At 22.4% G+C, this 11,402-nt stretch overlaps 1 protein-coding gene across 1 annotated transcript; it reads left to right on the top strand.

Moving 5' to 3' along the window:
- Positions 1 to 8,630: 8,630 nt before the first annotated feature.
- On the top strand, positions 8,631 to 9,510 carry LOC128962337 (cyclin-dependent kinase 2-like). The gene is made up of 2 exons (XM_054308712.1): positions 8,631 to 8,681; positions 8,957 to 9,510. The coding sequence occupies exon 2, from the start codon at positions 8,965 to 8,967 to the stop codon at positions 9,508 to 9,510; it is 546 nt and encodes a 181-aa protein (XP_054164687.1). The 5' UTR covers positions 8,631 to 8,681; positions 8,957 to 8,964.
- Positions 9,511 to 11,402: the final 1,892 nt, after the last annotated feature.

An 11,402-nucleotide genomic window follows, 5' to 3' on the forward strand; every position in this document is an offset into this window, starting at 1 on the left:
ATAATTAAAATCTAAAAATTTAATTTTAAAAAATGTTATACTTCATGTATCCAAATAAATAGAGTATAATTTTGTTGATAACTACGATTAGTTTCACAATTATATAATACACTTTCATTATAATAACGAATATTAAACAATTTATCAAACCAATACATATTAGCGCTAATATAAAAACTATTTTATTTTAAATAGATTTTATTTTATATAATTATTAAAACATAAAGAAAATAAATGAAATCTTTGAAATATATACAATATTTACAAAATACTAATATATAGTATAAATATTTACATAAAAATGTAATAATATATAAAAACATAATAACTATTATGCATAAATATAAAAATTTAGTAATTTTTACCTCAATATACGTACAGTACTTCTATATTAATATTAATATCAATATTAGCAATGCTAATAATGGAAAAAATTAATTAAATTTTAAATATATAAAAATTTATGTTTATTAACAATAATACTATAATATATATACTCTATAAATTTATTTTATATGAAAATATTGATTTTTATTAAAAAAAAATAATAGACATTATTTTATCTTAATTTTTATTAATTTAATTCACTAAAATTCATATATATTCTGATAATAAAAATATGAAGTGATTATTCTAAAAAAAAGTTTAATTTTATTGGCACTTAAAAACACCAAGATAACAAATAGCCTTTAAAAATATAATTATGGTAATTAATATAATTTTATTTTACTTATATAATTAATTTTAACAAAATTTTTTTGATTGAGTATTCAAAAAATTAAGAATATATTAATATTTTTATTAAACAGTTTGTACTAAAATATTTAACCAAATTTTTAAAAATAAAAAACTTTAAATAAAAAATATTGTTTTTATGAAGTAATAGATTGCTAACAAATAATATATTTTTAAAACTTCTATTATATTTACATTAGTTAATTGTTACAATTTATGTAAAATTTTTTATAACGATTTACAATAAAATTAATTTTGTTTTTCTTCTTTTGCTGGTTTGAATATTATTAGAAAATTGTTTACATTTATAATAATTGTGTATTAATTCAAATAATAATATGAATGTACCAATAGTTTGACCCAATATTATAATGCAAAGTGATTCATGTAAAAAATCATACTGGTCAATTGCATAATATGTCAATTGTTTTGAACGTATGGGTCGAGTTGTATTCATTAATATGTTTCCATAAAATGATATCATTGTATCCCATATATAGGCGTAGTGTTCATATAAACCAATTTCGATAAATGTTTTAAGACTACATATAAAAAAATAAAAAATTAAAAAAATAGTTTTGTTTTTCTATTACTGTATGAAATTACTAGAAAATGTTGTAATTAAATTTATTACACTTAACTATTAGTTAAAAATTAGTAAATGAATTATTTTTATAATTATTTGTAAAAAATTAATAATAAAATATTTTATACATACATGGATAATATTTTATTGCCATAGCTATTGTTTCTATGAACAGTAAATGTAGAATAGTTTAAATAATATTTTTTACGTCCAGTCACCATGATGCTTTCACCAAATAGTGCCTTGTACATTTTGGTTATATCAGTTTCCAATAGCATGACCAACTTTGTTTGTCTTATACCTCTATAAATCTGAGACATTTCACTACTACCATAATTCAACAAATTTATATCCGACATATTTTTATAAATCGTATAATGATTGTGTATTAATCTAGATTTGATGAGTTGGTAATTATGTGGCTGAAAATATTTCAGTGTAATTAGACTTTCAATACCACCGATCATGACATCTGATTTGGCGTACAGTTCCTCTAATGAGTTGACAAATGGTACCGACTGTCGGGTCGAGTATGTACTCATCAGTTCCTGTGGAAACAGTCGACCGATAAGACTGGCGCATAATAGCCATACAATTAATAAGCCATACATTATGTTATGTCTAAATTGATGGTTAACTTTTGTTACTAAATTATTCAATTGTTTTGATGGTTGTGAGATAAGGTTAATATAGATTAGTGTAATAATTTCGCATAATTTATATCTTTTATGATATATTGAATAAAATAACAATGAATATAATATAATCGATAAAATTATATACAGCCAGGTCTATAAAATTAAATATTATTTATATTATATTATAAATACATAATAACTTAATTAACCTGAATATCAAAGACACGAATAAATGCAAAATATTGYGACTCTTTAAACGCTACTCTTGTGGTCAACAATTCAATAAAATATTTTCTGCGATAAACCAATTGATTGGTAATGTTTGACATATAACTGACTAATGGATCCCCAATAACACTGATTTCATTTTCCTAAATTTCAATAATAATATTTAACATATATTTTATTAAATGATTTATTAAAAAAATACTTTTAAAATGAATAAAAACTTTCGACGACTTTTCAAAATAATTTTTAATCCTAATTTACACATTAAATGCTTGATAAAATCACGAAACATACCAAAATTACATGGCTGATTCTGTAAATAATTATTAAAATGTTAATATATAATGTTTTTTTTATAAAATTAATACTATAAAATAATTAAAAAATATTAATATACGTCATGTAACCAAATAATTAAAGTATAATTTTGTTGATAATTATGTTTAGTTTGACAACTATATAAAACATTGTCAGTATAATTAATAAAATTAAATGACTTAAAAAACCAATGTATATTATCCATGTAATAACTATTGTTAGTTATTGTTAGTTAGTTTTGATTTTATAATAATTATTACTAAACTAAATACATTAGTTATTATAAAAGAAATTGAAAATACATAATAAGTAATAATAATAAAATACATAATAAATACATACTGTCTCAGTATAAATAAGTAATAATACTATACAGTATATATTAAATTAATATTATTAATAATTAACATATATTTATTTTGAAACTAACAAATTAATATTTATTAATAGAAAAATTAAGTTTACAATATATTTTAATACAGTAAAAGTAGTAAAATAAATATTATTAATGTAAATGATATAAAAATTAATTTTTTCTAAATAAATATTGTTATTGATAAGAATAAAATTAATATTATTAATATACTGTKTAATTAATACTGACTCAAAATAAATCAATATTTTTTTGTATTATAAAAGTATAATCAGATTTTGATTAATATAATCGCTATATTATTTATCTTTTATTTATAATATTAATAAATATGTTTTAATAAAATTAAAAATATATTACTTTAAAAATACTAATTTAGTAATCATTGGTAAGTTGATCTTGGTAAAATAGCTAATAATTTTAGACCTGTTTTGTATTGTAAGTGACTATTTGTGTGTAACAATAATTATATGTCACTTCCTATAATTTATTGATATTTCCAATAAGTTAATACACTATCACAGAAATAAAGAAAACTAAATATTTAATTTATAATTTTCTATAATTATTTTTAATAACAGGTTATAAGTTTTAAGTGTATTATTTTATAGTACAACTTAAACCAAATTTATTATAGTTAAGTTAAATAGAAAATATGTATTCACACAGTAAATGTTTAGTTTTAACTAATTATTAAAATAATTGAATGTAAAATAAGTTAATTTGTTATAAATTAAAAGAAAATAATTGAAAACCTTTAAAATAACATAAGTTTTAAATAATTATGAATCATAGCAATATAAAAATAATACTATTAATATAATAATTATAACTTAAGTTAAATAAAACTATAATAAGACTAATGTATAACAATTCTATAAATAATTAACATTAATATCAAATCTATTTTACTATCTATTTACTACATAGCAATAGATATACTTTATGAGTATAATTAAATAATATAAATAAATTTTACCCATATCTTTATTACTTACTAATCAAGATAACACTTTAAGATAATAGTTTTGTCTGTATGCGTGCACATTTCATCAACAACCATATTTTAATTCAAAWGTAAAAATGTATTGTTATATTTTTAATTTTAATTTAAAGCAATGTTATTTGTATGGGAAATTTTAAATGTTTATTGAGCTCAGGTAGGTTTTAGGGATAGGTAGGCAGGTSCTGTGCAATTACATTTTGATATATTTTATGACTCACAGGGCACCGGGAGGTTAGCTACCTGTGMTAACTTTTTGTAAAATTTTTTCAAATGCAAAAATTTTTCTCAACAATGATAAAATTTTCAATTTTTATTAAAATTATTTAAATATATTTAAAAATCTAAAATTTCTAAAAAAAAGAGTTTAGACGAATTAATGTGTATTGGTACAGTATTTTGTTACATTAGGTTAAGTATTGTGATGTATAAAAAATTAGGCAGCCATTCAAATTACTAATGAGGAATAATTTTAAATTAGTAAAAGAATTGCACAGCTATACATGTTGCGCGGGACAAACTAGTAAAATATATAATAATACTTAATATAATGTCAGTAAACAAATTTTCTATCAAAATATAAATAAATTTTAAATATTTATAAAAATAACTCTTAAAATATTACATTTTTATTAGTAATATCACATAATAATATTCAGTATTATTTATTTACAATAAAAATGTTATAAATTAATAAAAATAATTACTACTATAGATATTACGATTAGTAATATATATAAAAAAAATAATTACAATTATTGTATTTTTATTTTATCAATTAAACTATTTAAAGAAAATATTTGATAAATAATTATATTTTAATTTAATAATTTTATGTTTATATTTACTTCAAGTTTAATATTGCTTTTTTAAATAATGTTATTTGTATTAAGTGTCAATATTTTGATATAAATATTTTTTTTAAAAATGTTTAAATTATATTCAATGATTAACAAGCTAATTATAATTTTGTTATTTATCATAAAACCTACTATATCAGTGTTCAATGATAATACTACTAATAATATTAATAATAATATACGTGTGGCTATAGATCCAGAAATTGACATTGATACGATTGGACATAATTTTACTGTAAGTTATTAAACAATAACAATAATACTGATTATTATTATTTAATAATTATTAAAATATATTTATATGTGAACTATGTTTTTTTTATTAGAAATTGATTAACAATGTAGCTAGATTATTTTGTGAACGTATTGGACAACAATATCCCAATATAACACTTTATCCAATTTCAGAACAGGAATTTCAATTACCATATTATATGAGTGATATGGATATTATTATTRTAAAAATAAATGGTAAAAATATTTTATTTTACAATAATATAATATATTATATTTTTATTTTATATAATTATTTATAAATTTTTGATAATACAGCAATTAGCTCAAATTTAGTAAAGTACTATTATTAATTACAGACAATATATTTTCAAGTTTTTTTATTATATTAATAAAAATTTTATTACATCTTAATAAAACAATTTAAAAATAGTATAAAATTATATATATTTTAATAGATAAACGTTTAGATAATAAACAGATTTATTCGCTTTCATACGATGTCTGTGGCAAACCTTCACTATCTATTGTAATCACTGAGCCGTTAGCTAACTGTGCGGATAACGAGTGCGCAGAACTGGTCTTTACTGAATGGATCCGATATAAGTACGGTGTGTTCAGTAATGATACCTTTCCCGATGATGATCTCTATGGAGACAATTATACTATTGTGGGAACCATAGATAATAAGTCTGATAAACCAACTAAGCAATCAATATTATGTAATGGAAAAAGCATACAACAAATTATCAATGAAAGTAATAATAATAATAATAATAATAATGAATCAAGGTAACACTATATATATATATTTGTAAATAATTTAAATTAATATATTAATAGTTCTTATAAACAATTTTTATGAAACACTATAAATTTTAAAATGAGAATTATTTTTAGTATTGTATAGTAAAAAAATCATATAATTATTTGTATTATAAACAGATAATTATAAACAGATTATTATCAATATTTATTTTTAATTAATTAATTTTCTATATTACTATATTTTGAAAACTTTAAATGAAAGTTGCWTATATAATTTATTTACTTTAAATTACTCAATTAAAATAATTATTAATTAAATTTTTGTTCATTTATTAGTATCCAAAATGTAAATAAACATAATAACTGCATTAATCCTATAATTATTATCGACAATCAAACAGTAATGCAAACATTAATAATAATACCATTTACATATAAAATGCGATTGGATTCACACCAAGTGTGGATAGAATTGGCACTGGATAAATTTTATATTAATTTTCCATTTAGCATGGTCAAATTGGCTTATTATCATAAAAATTACTCATTAGACAATGATTGCGATACTAGTATTATAAATAAGACCGATTGGACACATGTTATAGAGATTAACGAAGATTTTAAAATAGATTTATCAGACGCTACCGATCGCTCAGTTGATATTAGTTTGAACTGTCTATTAGACTACGGTATTGAAGAGTTTCAATATAGACTTGAAAATAACGAGTCGGGTATTTATGTAATAATAACCGACGGCCAGAGTGTGTTTCACGATAATAATAGCACATTGATTGAAGAGAAAGCAAAACAATTAAGAGAATTGAATATTAAAGTAAAAATAATTGTTTTTCAAGTAAACGATTGGCGCGACGGTCGGGTCGATGCTTCCCATCAATTCAAGATAGTAGTGGACATTACCGGCGGTGAAGTGGTATACATACGGCGGGACAGAAGCGAATCAATTTGGACACCAAAACAGATTATGAAAGCAATGAAAAGTCATACATATATGTATCATATGATCAAAGAAGAAATTTATGAAGATTACGAAAATACTATTGATTTCTCCTTTAAAATTGATAAATCATTAGTCGATAAAGAGATCCGTGTTTTTATCATCAGCAGAGAAAATAATATAACAAAAACTGTTTCACTATTTGATCCAAATTATCAACTATTTATGTCAGAGTCAGAGACAACTAAAGTCAGTGAAAATCTTATGTATTTTAATTACACAGTAAATAATACAATGGTTGGCACCTGGCATATGAACGCCTCAATCGATGCCCAACCGTCCAAAACTACAACTATTATGGCATTTGCCGAGTTTGTCGCCCGACCTTTTGATCGGAAGGCCATTGTGGCCGAGTGTTGGACCAATACGGTGGCCGAACACAACCCGCTAAATGATTCACTAATTAAAGCATTTGTGAGACTTCATGTGGGCTATACAAAGCTGGTCACCGATGTTAACGTCTTATTTATGGGTGTTGACGAAAATGGATTAATCCATTCGAGAAAAGGCTTCGATGACGGTAAGGGTGATCCAGATTTGACAGCTGGTGACGGCATTTATAGCTCGTATATCATGAATGGTGGCAACACTGGATTTTACACATTAATGGCTATTGTGACAAATTCAAAATCACTGAATGTTGTCTACAATTTTGGTAATACATTAAATAATAGTAAGTGTTGTGGATCTAAAGTCAATGGACAGTCAGATCTAATGAACACAAAGATCGAGCGTATAGTTGACTGTGGAGTCATATTTGTCACCGAAAACTTTAATACCAGAGACTATCCGCCTAATAATGTAAAGGATATGAGAGTTAAAACAATTAATAAGAATAATATTACGATTGAGTGGACGGCACCGGGAGGTGATATGACGGGTGGAAAAGTTAATAACTATACGATAAAATTGTTTAATCAAAATACTAACAATCGTTGTAACGAGGGTTTATTGACATCCATTAGAAATGATTTTAATAATATATTTGGTTTTACATATAATATCAATACAACTATAGATGAGAACATAACTGACACTTACGGTAATAAAGAGAAAGTTTCAATAGATATAACAAATCTGTCGTCCGGTTATTATTACGTGGCTTTCAAAGCATATGACAAATGGGGACGAGTTAGTGGTGTATCCAATGTCGATAAATTTTATGTATCAATAGGTTATATTAGTATATTTTATACAATTATTATTACGATTATAATAATTTTGATATTAATATATACCGTATATACCGTATATATATGCTGTATATATGCTGTATATATGCTGTATATATGCTGTATATATGCTGTATATATGCTGTATATATGCTGTATATATATATACTGTATATGATATATATATACTGTATATGTTAATTTTAATAGTAAAATTTCAGATAAAATTCCTGGTTCAAATATATGGTTCACATTGTTTTCAATAATACCAATTTGTATACTAATCATTGCTATCTGGATATATCATAAACGGGATGGAAAAAAGCAAAATAATATCGATGATTGTGATAATGAAAGTCACATTAGTGATACAATAATTCAAATTAAAAATGTAAAATGTGATAAATGTAATAACAAAACTAATAGACATAAACGGCAAACTAAACTAAAATGTCTAAGACTTGCTATGAAAAAACATAAGAAAATAAAACTAAAATCAAAACCAAAATCAGTAAATGATAAAGGTACATTATTTATATGTATTATCAATATTTATATTAATTATTATATTTATTTTGTTTAGATATTATAAAGATAATTGATAATATTAATAATAATAAAAACGCCTATAGATACTGGTTCAATTTTGTGGATATTAAAACAATAGGCCAGGGTGGTTTTGGTAATGTTAAAAGCGTGTTGTGTCGTCAGGATAGACAATTGTATGCATTAAAAATTATAAAGTTTAAAGGTTTGCTATTTATTAAATAATTGATTGAATTTTATTAATTTAATGTTTGATTTAAAAAGAGTAGTCGACTATTTGACAGTTAGGTTATATGTTGGTCATCAGAGAGAGAGAGAGAGAGAGAGAGAGAGAGAGATTTTTTTTGTATTAATAGTTTATACTGTAAATAAAATAGTATAATAATCATTAACGTAGTAAAAGTATAGTACATATAGTCATTTATTAAAATTATTATTAACAGTAATTGAAATAATTTTGTTTTATGAATGTTTTTAAAGATAACTCTATGGATAAATGGTTAGACAAATGCAAACTGGAAAGCAATTATCTGTTATCATTAAAGTCGGAATTTGTTGTCAATTATATGGACAGTTGGCTTGAAGTCGACACATACTATATTCAAACTGAATTATGCGACTATACTTTGAGAGGTATAATGAATGCCAAACGGGAAGTGTTTGATCGACAAAACAAATCTAAACCAATGAATATCATTGAAATGTTTATATCAATTGAATTGTTGGTTGAAATGCTAGACTGTATTAATTATATACACCGACAGACACCCAGTATAATACATCGGGACATTAAACCGGAAAATTTTCTCATAAAATTGGTGGCAAATGGGGGACACTTTGTCAAGTTAGCCGATTTTGGTTCGGCTATTGATCACAGCAGCGACAGCTGTCATAGTTTGAATGTCGGCACCACTATGTATAGTGCACCAGAAATATTGGTTGGCCATTATAATACCAGTGCTGATATCTACAGTATGGCTATTATTGTTGATGAACTGTTTGACATTATGATTGTTAGCGAGTATGCAATTTAATCAATTGATGGCTTAAACTCTGAAAATGCTTATAAACTAATGACTATTATTTAAAAAATAGTATTAATCCTTAAACAACTGAAAAACTTTTTTTTAATTTATCACTTAATTTCAAACATTTTTACAAATAGTTTAATTCAAAAGTTTACATAAATTTTATTCATAAAATATGTTTTATTAAATAAATATTTGATTAAAATTTTTAGATTTGTTAGTAAATATTGTTATTTGCAGAAATATTATATTTATATTTCTAGAGTTTATATAATAGAAAATGTTTGTTTAAATTTAATTTAATTTTTATAAAATTCATCAATTATATTTTTGTTAATTTATTAACTTTTTTTTTAAATCTTTAAATTAGCTCTAAATGTGACGCAAGATACAGTGATAAACAATTTAGTAATAAATTTATTGAATTAAAACAATTATATGAACATATGGTACAATATGATCAATCAAAGCGACCCACTGTACGCCAAATATTGTCTAATCGTATAAATTGGACTATTGATTGCAATTTGGTTATTGAATATTACGATTACCAACAATTGTATGACAAGTTAGCGAAATTTCACAACAAATTTTTTATTAAATTTCTTAATCGTAAATTGCAAAATAATTTAGAAAATTATGGCAATAAATAGTTAAAAACAGGTATTTAACAGTTTTTTTTCTATTTCATAATATTGTAATATTTTTATTATTKATATATATAATATATTAAATAATAAATATATATTAAAAATACTATAAATTTTTAGTATTTCAAAAATACATCAAATAATAAATATACGATATTTTAAATTATTTATTTAGTGTATTAAAGATCTGGGCTAAAGCACCGGACGTATTAAGATATAGTAACGACAGGTTTTTGCCAATCAGTTAATTGCAGGACAACTTCATCGTCAGATTTTCCGCTATTATCATAAATCCAATACTGTTTTGATACTAATGACAACAATAAAACTATAATTACAAACATATCGGACATTTGGATAAAATAAATCATCAAATTTACTATTATTTAGAGCTATTGCTGCAAATAATGTTTGGTATATTTTATATGATAGTTTGCGGCAATTTTGTATTATTGTTATAACTTGCCAGTGAATATAGTCATTATTTTATTTTTAGATTTAAAATATAATCTCTAAAAAATTTCTAAAATAAAATTTTTTAAAATTATTACGAATTAAAACTTGATATATTTGATAAAAATATAATACAAATACAAAATAATAACAATTAAATTGTAAACAATATATATTTATATATAAATAATATGTATTAGTAATGTTATTATATATACTGTAAATTATGTTTTCCATATTAAATATATATAACAAATAAACTCAATATTAATGACAATTAAAGCAACAATAATGCCTATAATCATAGGTCCCAATGCTATCTTCATGTCATCCAATATCATGTAATATCTGTCTTCAACAGTGAAGTGATCGTTATTTTTAGCAAATTTGTTAATAACTTCTTCAAACATTTTATCCATTAATCCATTTTCACGGAATATATCTAATCTATAATTTAAATATTACAGTATATCTTTAATTTAGTAATATTTTATGTGATTTTAATTTAGTAATAATGTAAAATATTAATACTAAATACTGTGTGTACAATAAATTATAGTTATACTAATATTAAAGTAATACATACATAACTTTTAAATCATTTACAAATACTTGATTTGTTAAATCTTTTTGAACTAAAACTCCATAGCATTGTTGAAAATATAGTTCATTAGCCAAATGAGCGTTTAATTTATTAAATTTATATTTTAATGCATCAGCAAAATATTCATTACTTATTAAAACATATTTTTTGTCAGTGATTATCGAAGACAATAAATTTTTAATATTTTTGGC

This window comes from Oppia nitens, unplaced genomic scaffold (assembly GCF_028296485.1).
Source record: "Oppia nitens isolate AA-2021 unplaced genomic scaffold, nextdenovo-longstitch-racon4-pilon3 scaffold6_pilon_pilon_pilon, whole genome shotgun sequence".
NCBI classification, from domain to species: Eukaryota; Metazoa; Arthropoda; class Arachnida; order Sarcoptiformes; family Oppiidae; genus Oppia; species Oppia nitens.